At 45.1% G+C, this 20,820-nt stretch overlaps 1 protein-coding gene across 2 annotated transcripts in view; it reads left to right on the top strand.

Moving 5' to 3' along the window:
- The window catches only part of EIF2AK1 (eukaryotic translation initiation factor 2 alpha kinase 1), a 387,622-nt gene that overhangs the window by 208,762 nt on the left and 158,040 nt on the right, over nucleotides 1-20,820 (top strand). For both annotated transcript variants that reach the window (XM_086940742.1, XM_086940743.1), the window contains 2 exons: nucleotides 6,978-7,374; nucleotides 17,540-17,648. In XM_086940742.1, coding sequence (XP_086796868.1) covers nucleotides 6,978-7,374; nucleotides 17,540-17,648 — 506 coding nt within the window. The remainder of the gene's footprint in view (nucleotides 1-6,977; nucleotides 7,375-17,539; nucleotides 17,649-20,820) is intronic.

Genomic DNA, 20,820 nt, shown 5'->3' with positions numbered 1-20,820 from the left:
GATGCGTTCTAGCGCCAACCCTCTTTTCCCTTTTTCTAAATGGTTTAATTGGAAAGCTTCTGGCAGTGAAGGACATTGATTCACCAAGGCTAGCGAACCACAAAATACCAGCTTTACTGTTAGCGGACAAAACGCTGCTCCTGTCCAAATCACCAATGGGCATGCAGCGGGTACTGGAAGAGTTCAGCTCATTTTGTAGGAAGAGGAATTTGGAGATAAATCTCCAGAAAACAAAATATATGGTCTTTCATGCTAACACAATCAATTGCCCGCACCCCCAACTGGAAGGCAGGCCCCTAGAGAGCGTGTCCATTTTTGATTATTTGGATCTTACACTCCATGACAAGATGTACTGGGTGACTCAAATAAAGAAAGCCAAGTTAAAACTAACGTTGTCAATAGGGGGCATCTTAAAAGTTCACAAAAATTGCACTCTATAAGTGGTTGGCCCACCAGCAGAAATCTATAGAACCCAAGCAAGGGGAGCCTCAATATATGGAGCTGAACTGTGGGGACATTGCCCATCCAATGTTCTATCTGTTACAGAGAACAACTTTATTAGTCAGTTGTCGGGTCTCCTAAAAAGTACTCCCTTAACTCCCCTAAGGATGGATTTGGGCATCAGACCTATTACCGATCTAATTGCCTCTCGCCCACTTCTATTCTGGCGTCGCTTATGGAGTATGCCCGAGTTAGTAACCTATAGGGAGGAATTGAGGGATGTTATGTCCATACTGGGATCAGGGAATCCACCATGGCAGTCACATATCAGTAGTACATGCCATGCACTGGGGAGGGCAAATATGTGGCTAACCCCCAGAAGAGACCTGCCTTTCCATCCCCAAAAAGTCCTTATCCCTAGCTTTTAAAGAACACAAACTCGCCCTATTGTCCCAGAGTATGAATTCATACTGCCTGACATCCAGGTTTCTGGATGTTAAGCAGCAGTACAAGCTGGAGTTGGCCCTGGACAGTATTCAACCATTCATGGCAAATAAATAGTTTTTACAATTTAAACATGGGACGAATGGAATGGAGCTACCAAACTAGATTGACCTGGGTGCACTTTGTCAGAAGAAACAGAACTCCATGTTCTGTTTTTCTGTCCTGCCTATAAAAGATCTAGATCTAAGTGGGTCCTCCAACTTTGTAGAAGTTTGGGGCTTAGAAATTATATCGAGGTTTTTAGGCTACTTAAATGTGAGACACATCCACTATTTGTAGTCGCTATCTCGAAATTTTTATTTGCGATGTGGTGCATACGCAGAGGCATCATGAAGGGAAAAGAGACGGGCAATAATTTAACTGTGTTCTCTCACTAGAAATGCTACTCCACTATATTTGCACATTCCTTCACCTAGGGAAATGCTTTGAAATTCTTCTTTTTGATGAGTAATGTTAATGTTTTTCTTTTAAATTATTTTTTTTAATGCTTCTACTCCAATTGTTTTAAATGTTTTTAAATTCTTGCACATAGGATATCCTGGTCATACTTGATACATAAGGTTGTCAATTATAGGGGGTCGAGCAGTAGGGGAGGTGGTAAACTATACTATAAAATTGTAGCATATTATCCCACATCTACTTACTGATATCTTGTATAATTATTTTTTAGCCTTTATTTGCAGTGTATTACAATTAACCGCAATTTATGTAATGTTACAATCATTTGTGCTTTTATGGCTGTACAGCCAAAATAAAGTTTTTTTGCCTGAATGACTGACTCTTTTATACCACTATAGAAACTGTAGATAAGAAAATAAACCATTGACAAGCCTATATCAGCGACCAAAGAGGCTATTCTGTTTTTAGAAAAAACTACCATTCTAGGACTGGGCACACTGGCACTTTCCATAAAAATCATAATACCTCATTTTTTTATATTGGTTTTGCAATATATACTGGTGTAAATATGCAGGAAAATCTTTGAAATGCTAAAAACACTTCTAACTGAATTGATGTAGGCCATTGACAGGCACAGGGTCTTGCTGCAGAAGCTACAACCCATGATCTCTCAAGGGGTTATAGGAGCACCGCACTGAAAGTTTAGTTTTGAAGTTCAACTACAATCAGTCTTCAAATAGAGGCCCTCTCCACTGCACCTCAATGGTCAAACTAACACTAGACGTGTGCAGCATGATACTACTAAGCTCCAGGTGTTGAGACACCACATGTATTGCTGAACACAATGCTTGACATGCACCAAAACTGTGGAAAGCTACTTGCTAGAACCCCCACTGTGGTTGGATCCTAGATTCCAAGCAGTGTCTGCAGTGGCTGACACTGCCGAACGACTTAGGAACAACATTGCACATGTAGGTGACCATTTTGAGGACTGGACATTCCAAACCTTAGATGAACTACCCCAGAGCCACTACATATTGGTGGACCAATTCCAGACACACGGCATGCTACATAGAGAACATACATGATGCCACATCGACTATATAAAATCAATGCAACAGTGATTGACGCTTTTCCAAGATGCATAGGAGGCAGCGCAGAGCTTATGTGCATGCTCTTGATATAGTGGTTTCATTCATTAAGGACTCTCTTAGAGGGAGATGCACAGAGGGAGAAAACAAAATATTGGTAAAAAAGGGACGTTGCCAGCTTATTTGCCATTGAGGTCAGAGTCACTATTGTGTTAACAGCACATCACTGCCATTGTTGAACTGCAGGCAAGTATGCAACATGGTAGCAATTGTAATCCCTGTCTAGATCACATAAACCGACTACTCTTGCTGTTGCTGCAACTATCAAATGCCTCTCCAGTCAACGTCGATACGTCAAAAGTTTGGACATCATTTCTCATAAAGGCACTATTCGATGATAGGCCCCATTTCACTTTGCACAGATCAAAGCAGATACATTTCCACGTCAAATCATTCTTGCTACCAGCTTGGTTTCCGGATTTGCCACCTCCCCCTTTGAGGATTTAACGTGTGTTGACATACACATGTTCATGATCTGTTGACACAAGGAGTAGCAAGGCTGAACATTCCTCTAGAAACATCTCAACATAATTTTTCTACAATTCTGGAGACTTTACAGCCAAGAGATCCCAGACCTTTGCTGCTTGCAGTGCCAGAAGTATTGGAAGTTGTGGAGGAAAAACGTGAACCTCCGCCATGAGGAAAGCAGCTTCACCGTGCCTTCTGAAAAAAGTTCTGACCTATGCAGCAAGAACCATTATTTATGAGATCAAATGCCAAGCCTGATTCCATCATGTCTACAGTTTGTAAAAATCATACCTCCGCATTGCAAGCTTCAGCGCCTCCTGACACAGTAAACAAATTGATGTTGTCAGAAAGATGATGTGTGGAGCTGTTGCTATCGCTCTTAAGACATCAGTGGGAACAGCAATCTTGGGCTGATACATGAGAGAATGGATGACGTACAGCTGAGCTGCAGGCAAGACTTTGAGGAGACCATCCTTTAAGGGTAACTTCTATCTAGTCAGGTTATTCTCTGTAGGTTCGGCAGAACTAGTATCTTCCAGTTATTGTTTTAACATATCCTTAAGACACTCTTCTTGGCTATGTCTTACTTCAGTAAAACAAGATGCCCAGCTAATGGAATTAAACCTTTTTTTAGAGTCCTGCTTTTTTCAGCCTACACACACAAGAAAAGATTCTAAGGATGTAGAATTTCAATGAGAATCTGAAAGCGATTAGCATGGAGGAAAAATAGAGATTCTATAGATCACATTTTAGACCGGGAGACCCCAGGTACTATTTTCAACAAAGGGTTCAATCTGCTTGCTCTACCAGCAACGTCAGCAGTCCCACAAATTGGATCAAATGTACTTGTACCATCAGCAAAAAGGTTCAAGAAATAAATCCTATTAAAATCCACCAATTGGGACATTAATGGACCGTCTTGGAACACCACTCGCGCAAAGACTTCTCCTTCATCTCATTCAAGTAGGGGAAACCAAAACACAGCATTCAAAAAAGTGTCAAGACATAACAGACTATATATGGGTTCTAAATGTTGTAAACGATTGCTGCATTTCAAGGTACCTTCACTGGCTTCACCACTATAACTGTCTTCAAAATTCCATTTAGGCAAATTGCACAAGAAAGCTACATCGTTGTTAGTAAATGACCAATGAAACCAGCCCCCTTTCTTCACAAAGGGAAAGACAATTATCAAGATATTTCCTAGTTCAGAAAAAAAGGCCCAAAGAAGGGTAAACACCCTAGATCTACATCTTGTGAACATGTGTATTCAAAGAGAAACATTCTACTTGCTAGCTTTTCATCAAACTATTACAAATTATTCCAGATCTCCGACAATTTTCTCCAGATCTCCAACGATTTACTCCAAGTGCATGGCAGTGGTGGTAGCACCACTCAGTTGTTGGAGAATATATTCATCAATCCTTATCTGGGTGAGGGCAAATGAAATCCCACAATCCACTGAAACTGGTGTAGGACTTGAAGATAACAATCTTACTGTTGCACAATACCGTCAAAAGTCAGCAGAAATCCCTGTGCAGATTCAGGCCTGTCTAGGAGCAACATGAGACACCACACAAGCAAAAGTGTTTCCGGTGGAGGATAGAGGAAGATAGTACTTTTCTCAGAATGATAGTACTCTATCTCCCTATGAGAACTCCAACCAAGAGCTCGTCAGATCTCTTTCCCAACTGCGTTCCACAACGTCCTGCAACTTTTTTGTAATAAATGCAACACTGGATATGAGGCCTCCTAATCAGTGTCTAGAGGGTCAGTAGCACAATTGAAGACAACTGGGAGCACTGACTTCAGCTTTCAATAACAGTAAAGCAGTCTCTTTTATGATGATCAAAAAGAACCATCTCCTATAAGACATTCCTTTTTAACACTGTCCTCCTGTGCGGGTGATAGTCACAAATATGTCCATTCTGGCTGGGGACCCATCCAGTCGACCTTTCTGTGCACAGTCTATGTTTTAAAGGGGGAAGCCCCTGTTAAATGTACTATTTAGTGCTCAGAGCAGTCCAGTCGGCTCCCAAGGCTTTCTACCATGCCTAACGATACACAACATTGTCATTGATCCGGAGGTCTGACATTGAAGCACAAAGTTATGATATTGATGTACACTGTAGGTTTTATGTAGAATGATATTTGACAAGATGGATCTTTCGAGAAATCTTTTCTTTGTGTGTTTTTCTTAACTGTTTTTATTGAGAACAAAAATGCATCGGTGCAAGGCATAGTACAGTCATATTTGGCATTGCAATACAAAACATCTACATTGATTCCCCACATACACTGTATCAGCTGTATATATACCCGCCGCCAACAAGGCTACCCCTCCAGCTGCAGTTGCAGCAGTACCATATAGTCAGAATTTTCTTTGTGTTTTGATCTAAGTGGACCTTATTTATGTGACCATTTATAGATGATAAGAAATACCATCCACAAGAACTTCACGTTCCTTCAGATGGGAAATATTTTGTTTGTGGTGTCAATGGAAAGTTCACAATCTCATCTATCAAGCCTTATTGGCCCTTCTGTTGAGCCCTGTCCCAAGGCTTCATTGAAGGCAGCCTTTTTACTGACTGTCACTTCAGCTCGTATGGTTAATGAGATTCAGGCCCTTTCAGCAGTGGAGCCCTTAGAAAAGGTTTTGCATACTCTAACCAGTTTGTCCTCGGTTACCCAGAGGCCTTGTCTCCTCTAAACAGTTCATCACATGGATTGTTTCTTCTTTTTTCTCGTCTTATCAGTTGGTCAACAAAACACTGACCGGCAAACCAGGAGCTTATTCCTCCAGATAAAAAACGGCTGAGCAATGTACCATTCAGACATCTTTAACCGCATCGCTGCGGCGGCTTTTCCCGCTGTGCGCGGCAAATTCGAAATTACCGCGTTACGTGACGAGCTGGCCTTGTCATCCGCGCAGGACAGGTAAGCGCGATGACGAGCCCAGCTCGTTAATAGCCTCGAAGGGGGTAAAGATGCCACTTGGCTATCTGCCTGCCCTTTTTACAAGACTCCGCCATCTTGATTCTGATACAGGAGTTCACTAGGGCAGAATAAGCTTTTCAGATTCTGTTCTCCATTTAGTATAAAGTTCATGACTATCAATAAAGTTTTTATGACGCAAACTAAATGGATTCTTGCTTGTAGTCTTAGTTCTGCATTATAGGCATCTTCAATCATAAACAACATGTCCTCCTGTCCAGCTTTGATCTTGGTCATGGAACATAGACATTTGAAGAGTTTATTTTGGATTCTTCTCCTCACATGCATCAAAAAGAACGGATTCTATGAGGCAACTTCCAATACAGGGATCATGCGTTATGGAAGACCCTGGACTCATAAAGGGGCAGAGTGATATTTTAACTCTTATAATGCAAACCTATCTGTTCATACAGGTTGAACAGCTGGCTGTGTTTTTAGGTGCTGCACTGTAGTAATGTGAAAGGCGTCTTGGTGTAAATGTTTTGAAAACTGTGCCTGGATAGGCTTGTAGGTGATGTGCCACATTTCGTCATGCTGAACTCCACACCTTCTCACAATCTGATACATTCGATGCAAGTGTCCAGGGTCCCTGCACTTAGCAGGGAATTATTCCAAAGTTTATGAATTCAATGAAGATGCCTATGATACAGAAACGGGACTACAAATAAGTAACCATTTCTTACTTGATGTGCAAGACAGTCAATAGTTGGTGGTAGCTGGCCCACTGCCCCATTCTGCTTGCTGTGATGGTTGGTAACCAGATATGAATGGCATGAAAAGAGAACAGCAGGTGATTAGGTTCGAGTCCAAGTTCTTTTTTGGAGAGGGGGGGCTGGGGGGGGGGGGGGCGACGAGCGGCGTGTGTGTGTGTATTTTTTTTTTCTTTTTCAGTTGTCGATTCATGTTTTTAATACATAAGGCTGATGTTACAGCAGAAGTTGCTTCTACACCAGATCCTACAATTTGCCTATGTGCATTATTGTCATCACGTCTGATATTTGTTGTTGTTGTTTTTTACAGAGATAAAAATGGGATTCAAAATTTAGACGGTAGTAGTTCATCCATAATCTTCGCTGATTCTCATTCTGAAGGAGAAAAATCATCGGGTGAAAAAGTAATAGAGAATCTTCATAATAATAATTTGATAAAATCGACTGAGAAAAATGACTGTCTTCATGTTGATCCTGAGCTATATGTGAAAGTGAATAACTCTACTTTGCCTCTGGAAGGAAAGGAGGATTGTTTACAAAATGCTAACCTGAACAGAGCTGTTTGTTTCCCGGGACAATCGCAAGAGTTACTCAGTTGGAGACAAGAGAACACTTTCAATCCAGATGGTGACTCTTTATCTTCAACTAGCTCCAGCTCTGATGACGAGTGCCCTCAAAAGGAAATGTGTTTACACAGACAGTGTGAGGTAAGCTTCTCTGTTCAATTCTATCCTACAGGGGTTTTGCTGTTAATGCTTTCGTAAGGGCCACAAAGTGTGTTTTGCTGATTACAAAAACAACCTTTGAATACTAATGTATTCTTCAAATAAAGTTGTTAAATGGATTATCTGCTGACAGGGCTCTGTTCAGTACATTACTCTTGAGTGATGGATGTTGAAATTAAACAACTAATTCAAATGTGAGTTCTGAAAATCATAATCTTTCTCTGGGCAGGTTGTAAAGGATGATATATTTAGCTTGTACCAAGTGAATACTCTGAGGAGTATGAGTTACTAAATGTTGTGAAAAAAATGGATTAGGGCTCGGTCTTTCATCATATTTCTTAATTTAAGATGAGCAATGCATACTTCAGAGAACCTTTTCATGCCAGCTGTAAGACCTTTTACACGTTTGTGTTTGATCATTTTACTAATCACTAAACATAATCATGAACCTCAGGAACTGGTTAAGGACCAATTCAGCATGCTTTTCTGATATATATTCGAGTTTGACTTTGTTTTAAGGTTTATAAGGTACATCTTGGCATGTGTAGTTTAGTGTTTGTGTGACAGCTTCTTTTGATTTGTTGTTAGAAATGGGGATTTCTGGTTGGCTAAGGCTTGCGCTGAAGCCAGGCAGCAACCAGCATTCTAAGTCAGGGCAAGGAAGTCACCCGCCAAGATAACCCCTGCTCACCCCCTTGGTAGTTTAGCACGAGCAGTCAGGCGTATCCCGAAGGCGATGTGTAAAGCGTTTGCGTGCGCACCCAGCAACAACACCCAAGGCCCACCACAAAGGAAACTCCACACAAGGTTATATATAAAAATTGCCATTGTATTATACTAAATACATTAGATAATAAACACACAATTTACACTGTGCCACTGGCAAGGGCAGAATTTGCAGGGGATTATATACACAGGACAGGGCCACCTGGATCACTGTCAGGAATAAGCACTTGGTAGAACTAGCACTTAGTAGAAATAGCACTTTGTACATATAATAACTGTAGCACCAAATAGCAAATGTAGCACACAAACAGTAACCACTGGTAAAAGGTAAGTACCACCTACGCAATCCTAAACACCTTAGGCAAATATCACGCAGGGACCCATGAACTCACTAGAATAACCTATAAATGGAAAAACAACCTCCTAAACATCACATACATTCAGAGGTATAGGCAATAGGGCATTTGTATAGTATGCAGAAATCACATTAGGCAGGTTATCACATTTGCGCCAAAATATCACAGAACTGACCCCAGGCCAACCTGGCCTCTCAGGCCCAATGCCCAGAATGTCTGGGCTGGCTGCGCAGGCAGCCAAAGAAGAATGCGCAAAAGTTCTCAGGGCCTAAACGTAGCAGCTGCCCACTAAGTGCTGGGCAGCTGGGGAACTGAGCCTGGCACCAACGTCCTCTGGGGTTCTCACATAAACAATAGGGCCCAAAACAACGTGGGAGCCTTGCAGGCTCTATGACCAAAAAAACTGTTCCCTCAGGAGCCTCGTGGGCTCTAAATAAACAAATGCCCCCAGGTTGGAGCCACGGGGCTCTGTAGTGCCAGGAAAATGCTGCCACCACTGTGGGAGCGGCCCACTGCCAGCTGGGGCCGCTCTACCACTAGAAATGCCCCCGTGATTGTTGGAGCCCGGCAGGCTCTAAATAAACAATGCCTCCCGCTCGGGGGACTCGAAATAGCCAAATGCCCCCTGGAGTCTCTCGGCTCGGAAGAAATGCCCCCGTGGTTGGAGTCCCCGCCCCCCCCCCCCCCCCCCCCCCCCTCTCGGGACTCGGAAGACAATGGCCCCTGAAACTCTTGTGGGCTCTAAAGCAAAATGCCTCACTGGACCAGTTATGCAGGAGCGGCCCGTGGCAAAGTTATTACACAGACATGCCAACTTCTGGAAGTGGCACTTCCACACTAGACACATTAACGCAGCACACATTATCGCGCAGCATTCAATCTCACGAGTCCGCACATACCAAACTCGACCCTGCACTCCCCACACATCAGGAACTAACATGGACCCATGCATTCCTATGAGAGGGCAGGCCAATCTCACCACACGCACTCAGAGTGCGCACACACTTTACACTGGGATACAGTGAAAGTGTGCAGAAGCCAAAATTAACTAACACCAGGTCACAATTAAAAGCAAACCCTTTCTAGACTCTCTCCTACTATACCCCCCTTGCATCATCTGACACCTCTTGTTACTATACTGATCCCCTAAGACAAAACTTTCTAAACTCTTTCCTCTGACTCCTCCCCTCCAAAACTCCCTTTTACTCATCCAAAAGCCTCCTCCTACTGCTAAGACCTTATAAAAAATGTTTTTTAAATACTTCACACTTTTATCCCTCCACTATCCTTTTCAATCAAAATTAACAGACAAACATGTTCACTTCTCAAATTCCATATTCAACTATACTAATATACTACCCAAATACCTGAATAACATATCCACTACTCAAATTACTTCATATTTATACTAAACTCATTTTCAACACTAATCCTTTATGGGTTCCGGAGTGGCATGCTACTTGCCAGAAAAGCGATTCAACACCCATCAGGGGTAACAAGTGCTATGAATGCAAATCTTTCTTCCCCTTTTATCCCTCTGCTGTCCTTCTCACTTCAAGTAACTGACTAATATCCACCACTGAAATGACTTCATATTTCACCATATTAATTCACCACGAATCCTTTACAGGCTTCCTGAATAGCGTGCATCAACAAGCGCTATATAAATACAAACCTTTGTCCTCCTCTATCCTTCTGCGATCATTCTAAATAACTGACTAACCTATCCACCACTTAAAATGTACTTGCATGTTTCACTATACTAATTCAACACTAATCTAATCCTCTATGGGTCCCGGAGTAGTGTGCTACTCGCCGAAAAAACGCTTTGACGCCTCGTCAGGGGTAGTAAGCGTTATATAAATGCAATTACAATACAATGCAATATACAGTTTCCTAGCCAATGGGGGTTGAACAAAATCTAAAAAGGTTTCCCTGCTATATATCAGACATCTGGTGGAGACCTCATTCAGGACTTGCACAGTACCAGGATGCTGGAAGGAAGCTGCTGTTCTACCGCTGCTCAAGAAACCTCATATTGGCCCAGATCAACTTGGTAATCTTCGCCCCATCTCTCTTTTACCGTACTTTGTCAAGGTTGCGGAGAAAGTGGTAAATATGCAGCTGACGGCGCATATTGGGAAATTCAATCTCTTGCATCCCACTCAGTCCGGTTTCCGAGCCTACTACTTGACGGAATCTGCCTTGCTCTTCGCCACTGAAACCATCAGGCAATATGTGGATGCGGGTCAGACGGCGGCCTTGATCCTGTTGGATTTAAGTGCCGCCTTTGACACTGTTGCCCACCACACTCTGGTGCAGTGTTTGAGGAAAGGATGTATGTCTGGCAGTGTCCTGGGCTGGATGAAATCTTTTTTGTCTGGGTGCAGCTTTCAGGTGAGGCAGAGCTCCCATTATTCGAAAGTCATCAAATTAAGTCAGGGGGTACCGCAGGGATCGACCCTGAGCCCGACCCTGTTCAATCTCTATGTGGCTCCTCTAGCTGAGATTGCTGATGGGTTTGGGATCAGGGTCGTGTTCTATGCCGATGACAAGCAGCTGGTGGTCTCCCTTACACAGGCACAGGACACGGCAGCCTCCAATTTCGTGGCATGCCTGCAAGAACTGGCCGCATGGATGGCTAACAACTGCCTGAAGTTGAATGGCAATAAGACCGAGGTGCTTGTGATGGGGAGAGCCCCGTTGGTGTGGTCATCGGCCTGGTGGCCCCAGAGTTTGGGGACCACCCCTGTCCCCTGCGTTCAGGCAAAGAATCTGGGGGTGTGGCTGGACACAAGGCTCTGCTTTGAGTACCAAACCAGGCGGGTGGCAGGCGCCTGCTTTGGAGTCCTGAGGGTCCTTCGCAAAACCCTGAATATGCTGCCTACTGCACTCAATAGTCCATGACTACCCAGATAAGGAGGATAGGAGGGGCGAGCCCGCGATCTAGTGGGCTGCAGTAGGTCTGTTCCTAGAAGACCCAAATCTCATACCTCTGCCCCCCCCCCCTCAGCCCACGTTTGTCCGCAGCTCCAACTGAAGGCCAGCAGGGTAGCTCAACGCTGGAGCAGGCTTCTGTGTGAAGCGTGCAGCAGGTTGGCTGGCGTAGGGAACAGATGAGGTAACAACGACGGCTGCTACACAGCAGTCAATACCTCCATCTGTAGGCGGGTGGTCAATAGAGCTGGTTCATTGACGGGGGATGGATGGGTCGGCTCCACCACATTGGATGCCGCAGAAGGTCCGCAGACCCTGGTCTCACCCACACCCCCAGTTGCGATGTCTGCCTCAGGGATAGGCCGCACCTGCAAGCCGAAGCGGATATTCACCTATACCCCACGTTCCTGAGATTACTTTACTATGGGTGCACGTTCACCACAGCATCCTCTGGGTCTCCTCTGGCACGAAGCCACACACACAACGCTGATGAGACTCCACATTGACTCCGAGTGCACGCTCACCAGGCACTCCTTCCTGCAGTCTCATTTGGCACCAAAACACGCACCCCGCGCTGCAGAGACTCACTTTCTTCCGGTACACACGATGATCTACAGTCACAGGTTGCACCTAAGCACACACACTGCTTCACTGAGACTTACTTCAACTCTGGTGCCCCGATATCCAGGCGCTCTTCACCAACGCCTTTAACCGTACCACGACACGCTCACAGTGTCTGAGCCTCACTTCTCTGGCGCACTCGATGACCGGGCGCTCTTCACCAACGTCTCAGGTGCACCCGTTGATCAGGCGCTCCTCACCAATGCCTCCTGTGCACCTCGACACGCACCCTGCGCGTCCAGGAATCACTCCACCTCCGATGCACACGCCGACCAGGTGCTCTTCACCAGCACCTGCGGTGCACCACGACACGCATGTTGCATGTCTGAGTCTCACTTCAGCTTCGGTGCTCACGTTGATCAGACGCTCTTCACCTGTGCCTCCTGTTCACCACGACATGCACCCAGTGCGTCCGAGTCTCACTTCTCCTCTGTGTGTCCAAGATCACAGAGCACACCTTCCGAGGGTCTCAAGCTGCCACAACACCAGCCCACTGCGTCGCTTAAAACTTCTTTGGAAACTTTTATGTTCCTGTGTTTCCAAACAGGGAGCCAGCTCACCTCGGACCCTGGGGGTAACAAGACACAGCACAAAGCACAGTCTTCGTCGAGCAGGGGGACCCAGCGCACCAAGCACAGTCCCAACAGCCTCTTCCTTGGTGAAAACAGCACACTGCAGATCAGCCCCAGTTCACGAAGCAAGGGTTGGTTCTTCCCCAGCAGTCACTTCAGTTGTTCCCTCCTTAGCAGAGGTTCCTCTTGACCACTAAATGGGTCCAAGCCTTTTCAGTCTCAGTCCATTTTTGTTCCATTCCAGCGTTCAGGGGTCGCAGCTCTCTTAGTTATACCCCTAAATGTCTTTGAAGTTCGTGGTGCTCAGGGGTCCCTGACCGCTGCCTAAATCAGTTCTGTGTGTCTCACTCCCAGTGTCACCCTTCTCCCATTGATACTGGGTGTCTGGATCCTTAATCACTCAGCAGGGACGGGCCAATTGTTTTATAGCAACAACTCAGGCCTCTTCACCTCCCGGGGCTTCTCCTAGCCTACTCTCCAGATGCAGGTCAGCCTGGTGCCATCTCAACCCCTCCCTTAGGTGAAGACCTCCCCTAGCTCCTCTCACCTCTCAGATCCATACAGTGAATCCACATTCAGCACAGACCCACAGAAATGCTTAAAGCACAAAACTCAGCCACTTTCTAAAAGAGTGGTTCTGAACACACAGTGATAAAACCACTTTTACAAAAAGATGTGTTATGACACTGTGAGTTCATACATACTAAACTTCACCTCTCCATTTTAAACTTAGAGGAAACTAAGCTACCAAAACACAATACCCAGCCTCCCCCATTCTGTCCTATGGGCAGGATGGCCTTTCACCAGTGAAAAACGAAATGGAGTGTTTTTCACTGTCAGGACATAGCACACACCTCAGTATATGTCCTGCCTTTTACTTACACTGCACACTGCCCAGAGGTTACCTGGGACCTACCACACGGGTGCCCACTGTGTATGCAAAAGGGAAAGTAAGGCCTGACAAGTGGTTGCACTTGTCAAGACAACATGCTAACTTAGCAAACTGCACACAGGCCCTACACTGCAGGCCTGAGTTCCCTTCTCTGTGTGTCTTTGCATTACTAGCCCTGGCACACACAGTGCACATCACTAGGAACTTTACTAGTAAGGCAAATATACCAATCATGGCCAACCAATTACCATTACACTATACACAGGTAACACTCGTACTTTTGACACTGATCAGCAGTGGCAAATTACCCAAAGCATCAAAATTGGCAGCTCTGTCAGGAAAAAGGTCTAGGGGGAAAGCAAAACATTTTGGGAACTTTAGCCAAAAAGGCAGAGTCTTACAACTACTAACCATCAGACTCCCTCAAGTAAGGCAGTATAGACTATTCCAGGCCCTAAAACTATAAGAATGGCTTTTAATGTTTTGTGCTCATATCTAAATTACACAAACTGTGATTCCATGTGGCAGGCCGTGATGGTAAAACACCTTCACTCCGCATTTTTTACTCCGCATACCTTTACTCCTCATACCATTATAATGCAGGTACCGTTACTCCGCAACATATTACAACGCATGCCATTATATATTATATATGTTTTTACCACGCATGCTTTTACAACGAAATTTGTTGTAAAAGCATGAATGGTAAAAGCATATGTTTTTTATATTTAAGTGTAAGGTAAGTATATGGTTTTAGTTTGGGGGTGTTGGAGTATATGTTTTAGGGGTTCAGGGGTATTTTTAGGGATCAGGGCTAGGTTTGGGTTTTGGGGTACAGGGGTATTTTTAGGGTTCAGGGGTAGGTTTGGGGTACAGGGGTATTTTTAGGGTTCAGGGGTAGGTTTTGTTTTTGGGGTATAGGGGTATTTTTAGGGTTCGGGGTAGGTTTGTCTTTTGGAGTACAGGGGTATTTTTAGGGTTCAGGGCTAGGTTTGGGGTACAGGGGTATTTTTAGGGTTCAGGAGTAGGTTTGGGTTTTGGGGTACAGGGGTAATTTTAGGGTTCAGGGCTAGGTTTGAGTTTTGGGGTACAGGGTATATTTATAGGGTTAAGATGGGTTAGTGTTTAAGGGTGTTGGGGTATTTTAAGGAGTAAGGGTGGGTTAGGATTTTTGTAGTAGTGAGGCGATGTAGTGGGTGCTAAGTAGTTGTTAGATGTCAGCTGAAAATTTGCTCAAAATGTATGTGCTTCTATCAATCAATCAATCAATCAGGGAATTTGTAAAGCGCACTGCTTACCCACTAGGGTCTCAAGGCGCTGGGGGGGGGCGGGGGAGCTGCAGCTGGTGGTCGAAGAGCCAGGTCTTCTGAATGCCGGGAGGTCTGCGGTCTGTCGTAGGGGGAGGAGGAGGGCATTCCAGGACTTGGCGGCGCGGTGGGAGAAGGATCTGCCCCCGGCGGTGGTTTTGTGGATGGGCGGGACGGCGGCCAGGGACAGGTCGGCGGAGCGGAGTTTCCTGTTGGGTACGTATGTGGAAGAGGTGTGGCGCCGCGGCTAGGGCGACTGACTCCGGAATCTGGGGATCACAGTTCGATCCCCGGCACCGGCAGCAGATTAGCCCAGCACCATGTGACTCTGGGCAATAGCTTGTTTATCTTCCAGACGGCTCCCAGCGGCTAGAGACCCTTACGGGTGATTGTGCGCTTTACAAATGTGGATTATTTATTATTTAGAAGGATAGTCTGTCGTTGAGGTAGGCTGGGCCGGTGTTGTGGAGTGCCTTGTGTGCAAGGATTATGAGTTTGAATGTGATTCTTTTGTCGACGGGGAGCCAGTGCAGTTCTCTCAGGTGCGGGGTGATGTGGTCCCGGCGTGGGACATTGAGGATCAGGCGTGGGGAGGCGTTCTGGATTCATTGGAGTCTGTTGATGTGTTTGGTCGGGGCTCCGGCATAGAGGGCGTTTCCGTAGTCGAGTCGGCTGCTGACGAGGGCGTGGGTGACGGTTTTCCGAGTGTCCATCGGGATCCATCTGTAGATCTTGCGGAGCATGCAGAGGGTGTGGAAGCAGGAGGAGGAGACTGCGTTGACTTGGTTGGTCATGCTGAGCTTGGAGTCGAGGATGACCCCTAGGTTGCGTGCGTGGTTGGTTGGTGCTGGGGGGGTTCCCAGTGATGCTGGCCACCAGGAGTCGTCCCACGTTGAGGGATGAGGACCTCCGTCTTGTCCGTGTTCAGTTTGAGTCGGCTTGCCTCCATCCACTCGGCGACGGCCTTCAAGCCCTGGTGTAGGTTGGATTTGGCGGTGAGGGGGTCTTTGGTGAGGGAGAGGATCAGTTGGGTGTCGTCGGCGTAGGAGATTATGTTGAGGTTGTGTAGTCTGGCAATGCGAGCCAGGGGGGCCATGTAGACGTTAAACAGAGTCGGGCTGAAAGAGGATCCCTGGGGGACGCCGCAGATGGTAAAGCTCTGGAACGAGACAATGTATTGGAGGAGGCACAATTTGGTTTTCGACCAGCGCACTGGACTGAGTCAGCACTGGTAACGGTCATGGACAGACAGGGGTCAGGCAGTGGCATTGGTCCTGCTGGACCTGTCTGCCGCCTTCGATACGGTAGACCATAAGCTCCTGCTGGACAGACTGAGTGGGGTCGGAGTGAGTGGCTGCGCTTGGCAGTGGTTCCGCTCTGTTCTGCAAGACAGACAGCAGGCGGTGTTTTTACCACCATTTCAGTCCTCCTTCTCTGACATACAGCATGGTGTGCCTCAGGGCTCCGCGATCAGCCCTATTTTGTTTAATGTATATTTAAGACCTTTAATTGATGTTATTAAAGCACCTAACATCAGTATGGTAAACTATGCTGATGACACTCAGTTGATTCTATCTTTCGATGGCGAAAACGCGACCTCTGGGGAGGTATTTTCGGGATACAGCCTCCTGGCTACGTAAAAACTCCTTACAATTCAATGCTGGGAAAACAGAGGTGATCTACTGTGCAGCATCGAAGGTTCCTCCCCCCTTTCCCGATAAATTCTGGCCTCCTGAAACAACAATGGCAATCCAGCCAGTGCAAGCAGCTCGGAACCTGGGCTTTATATTTGACAATAGACTTTCGCTGGATGCCCAGGTAACTAAAACAACGGCTTCTTGTTTTGCAATTATCAGGTCTCTTCGAAAGATTTTTCCTTTACTCCCTCTTCATGCTCGGGCTCAAGTGGCACGTTGTACAATACTTAGCAGGCTCGATTACTGCAATGCCCTTTTGCTAAATTCCCCGGAATTTGTATTGGATAGACTGCAGAGAATCCAGTCTGCAGTTGCTAAACTAGCACTTGGTCTTCTTAGAAGAGCCTCAGCATCTGCAGCCCTAGCTACACTTCATTGGCTTCCCTTGAGACAGAGAGTACAATTTAAGTCTCTATGGCTGGTATTTAAAGCTCTTCATGAGATTGGTCCCCTTTCCTTGCGTAAAAAATTTGAATGGTACATTCCTTCTAGAGATCTTCGTTCCTCTCTGGCAAGACTGGTGAGGATACCTAAATATAGAAGAGTCAAAATGGGAGGCAGACTGTTTAAAGTGGCTGCGGCCAAGCTTTGGAATAGTCTGCCCCGCGAAATTAGACAAATTCAGAAACTATTCCCTTTTAGAAAAGCCATTAAGACCTGCCTATTTTCTCTATTTTAGTTGCTGCCACAGTGTTCACACCCCTACTCCTTGAGTTGTTTCAGCGCCAGGATGCCTGCCAGGCGATAGCGCGCTTTATAAGCTCTATAAATAAATAAAATAACGGGGGAGGCGGGCTCTCTGGGTTCTGTTGGTGAGGAAGGAGGTGGTCCAGTCCAGGGCCTTGTCTCGGATCCCTGCATCGTAGAGGCATGTGCGCAGTGTGTGGTGGCAGACGGTGTTGAAGGCTTCTATAGGCTTTTGTAATAGAATTCTGCTGCAGTACATTTCTGTTGTTTTAAACAGTAATTTTAAACTTCATCATAAGCCACCAATCCATGTACTCTGCCTTCTCACAATTGGTGTTTCTTTTTTGTTCAGATGCAGTATCATTTGATGCTTCACATACAGATGAAATTATGTGAACTGTCTCTTTGGGACTGGATTGTGGATCGAAACTGTAAACATGATGGAACGACAAAAGCTCCTGGTGAGTTTGAGTTCTCTTCTAGCTTGCAATAAGAGTTCTTTGTGAAAAACTTAAGTTATGCACCTTTTAAGATACTTGGGTGATTGAAAGTATGTAAATTATTTTGCATTGATGTTAGATTATGCTTGATGATGCACTTTAAAGCCAAGTATAAGTTAGCATTAGCTACACCATTTTCTTTTCCATGCGCCATTTCATGTACTGTTCGAAATTAATCCTGTTTGATTCCGAGAAATGCCCCTTGCTAAGTTTCGTTTTTGTAACGAGTAACTGTTCGTACCAGTGCACAGCTTTCCCTTGATAAAGAACCTCTCCCACCTGTCTGGCAGATTGATACACAACCCAGGGTGGAACGGCCTTGAAAGTGTTCTGAGCTGTTCAAGATACAGGAGTAGAAACCTTTTTTTGTCTTTATGCCGTTCACCCACATCTGCACTGTGGGCATATTATTAGTTGACCATGCAATGCATATATGTATCCTTATGCTTACTGTTACTCCATTCCCTCTGTAGTACTCTCACGAGACTGTGTAGACGGAGCCCCGCTCTGAGCGTATATAATAAATGATAATTGGTGTATATTCTCCACTGGTTCTCTAACTCTTCATTTGGCATGAAAGGCTGAGAGGTGGTCCGAAGTGACCTGGGTGGCCCCAAGTGGGTCACTTACTTCAATTGACACACACATGTATCTCCAAACCACTAATGAGACCATTCACTCTTAAACAGACTGTTTGACTGCTTTAGGTTTTAAGTTTGGTAATACGAACTAGTTTGATAGTAAATATTCTGTTAATGTATGTCCTGTCCGTCTTTCATGCCATCAAAGACATCCATTTGGAAAAAATACAAGCATAACTAAACCAGCCAGAACACTTCCAGGTCACTACAGAAATCCGTTTGCGACATTTACAACATCATTGTGAGAACTCTTGTTGATACTATGCTGCAGTGAAAATATGGTCAACCATGAACCCTCAGCAGCCCGGTCACTCAAGAGCTCAATTAAAATAAACCTGTCATTTGAAAACAAGAGAAGAAATGTATAAGAACAAAGCCATCCCTGTAACCAGCTGACTTCACCAACTTGCACCCTATTACCCACTATACATTCATAGAGAAAGTAATCGAGAAATCAATCACCACCTAGCTGCAGGCTTTCTTTAGCAAGAATAATCTTCTATAAAACAACCAGTCAGGTTTCAGTTCATGCTGCAACACTAAGACAGTTGCACTCCAATTAATTGACAATATCATCCTCCTCAGCTACAGCAACAACTCAGGTCTCCTGGCCCTGTTTGACTTCTCCACAGCCTTCGACGTAGTCAACCATTCAGCTCTGATAAACACCCTAAAAACATGCATGGGGTTTTCTTGATACTCACTCAAAAAATCCCTCATCCAACAACTTATAGATGTTCAGTTTCAGTCTTGAATTCTTCCAATGTAGGATGTCTACCTACTTCCTGAAGCTAAACCCCACAGAGACTGAATTCTTTCTGTTAGCAAACATCACTAGACAGACCCAGATTCAGGTCTGACTATCCAATTCAAACGTATCAACTGACCAAGCAAAATCTCTGGGATTCACCCTTGACACAGGCCTCTCAATCAAGCAAAATATGTCCAAAACGACCTAGACAGCTTGGTTTCAACTTTCCTTTTGTCAAAAGTGAAGCAATCACTCTTGGAATACGACTTCAGGACATCCGTACAAGCCTTGGTCCTCTCCCATCTGGCCAGTGTCAACTAGTCAACACCCTGCTGAGCATTCGTCCTGAGACCACTCTAGCACTCCTGGAAGATATCTTAAGCGCAGTGGCCGTGTTCATCAATGACTCAAAAAAATTCTAGTGCATCACCTTCATGTTAAAAGACCTACACTGTCTTCCCCCTTCCACACAGGTTAATTTTCAAGACTAGCCACATGATCTATAAAGCCCTCAAAAACAAAATTCAAGCTTACTTAACAAACAAACTGGCGGACAGTACTAGGCCAGGAGACAGGACATTGTCAGATTGGAGACCAAACTGCAAGAAAGGAATAACAATTCATGTTCCGTGGATCTGTAACTCCATCCCTATCAACATAAGATGAGCATTGACTGACCTACAGTTCAGACAAAGACTGAAAGACTCAACATTTCAAGAGGCTCTACGTCTGAGCCAACAGTCTACCCTTGCCTTTACCTCACAGCTTGCTGGCGGCATGTTCTGTGTGTAGGATCACTCTCTACAAACACTAACACATACACACACACACATGCATCTTTCAATCTGCAACACAAGACATTGCTTCAACATCTACAGAAAGAAATTAAAGACTTGGTAGCCAGGAATAGGCACACACCATCACAGCCCACTTACGCACTACCAAACTGTTATAGCCGTCCTTTGCTTCCACTTTGCGAAGAATAGGCATCATTTCACAGCTTTTCAGTTCTTGACTTCCTTATTTCGGCATACCATGCAACAAGCACCCAACTCCATCTTCATTCTTCTGTGTTGTTGACTGATTCCAGGCAATCTGTCCAAGGACACTGATGAATTGCTGACCCAGATCTACTGCAGTTGCTGAGCACCGATGGCCTGGCTGCCTGCTGTGTAGAGGAAGCCTTCCAAGTTTAGCTTTGACACATTGCATAATACTTAGCAGTGCATAACTAGGAGGTGGAAACATTTCTTGCTATCTTATGTAAGTGACTAATTTCACAGGTCCTCCAGCATTGAGACATCCTTTTTGAACATTGTCTAAGGGATATTAGAAAGGGTCCAGCATGCACCTAACTGGGTGTCACCGACAACTGGTAACACTGGGGGCACCTTGAGGCCCAAAGACTAAAGTTGCTTGAAACTGCATTAACGTGTCTTGGTAGCCTTAAGGTACCTGAGTGAGTGGTGCCTTTGTGTTAATTCTATTAGTCTCTAGAGAAGCTGATCTAAGATACTTCTGTGCCTTAAATAGGTTGTTACTCCGATCCAGGATAAAGCCATTAATGCTGTGGTTTGGTGTGACATTAGCTCATGCGCCTCAAGCCTATTAATTGGAGCATGCATCCTAAAGTGAATATCACTGCAATGCCCTTCAGTGGATACTGGGGAAATTAAGATGGCCTGAAAACTCAGGCAAACGTCTTTTTTTCCATAGTAATCAAGTGCAGACTAATTCTGGC

The sequence above is a fragment of the Lissotriton vulgaris genome, chromosome 10 (assembly GCF_964263255.1).
Source record: "Lissotriton vulgaris chromosome 10, aLisVul1.2, whole genome shotgun sequence".
Classification (NCBI taxonomy): Eukaryota; Metazoa; Chordata; class Amphibia; order Caudata; family Salamandridae; genus Lissotriton; species Lissotriton vulgaris.
This window is presented reverse-complemented; position numbering and strand designations above follow the sequence as displayed.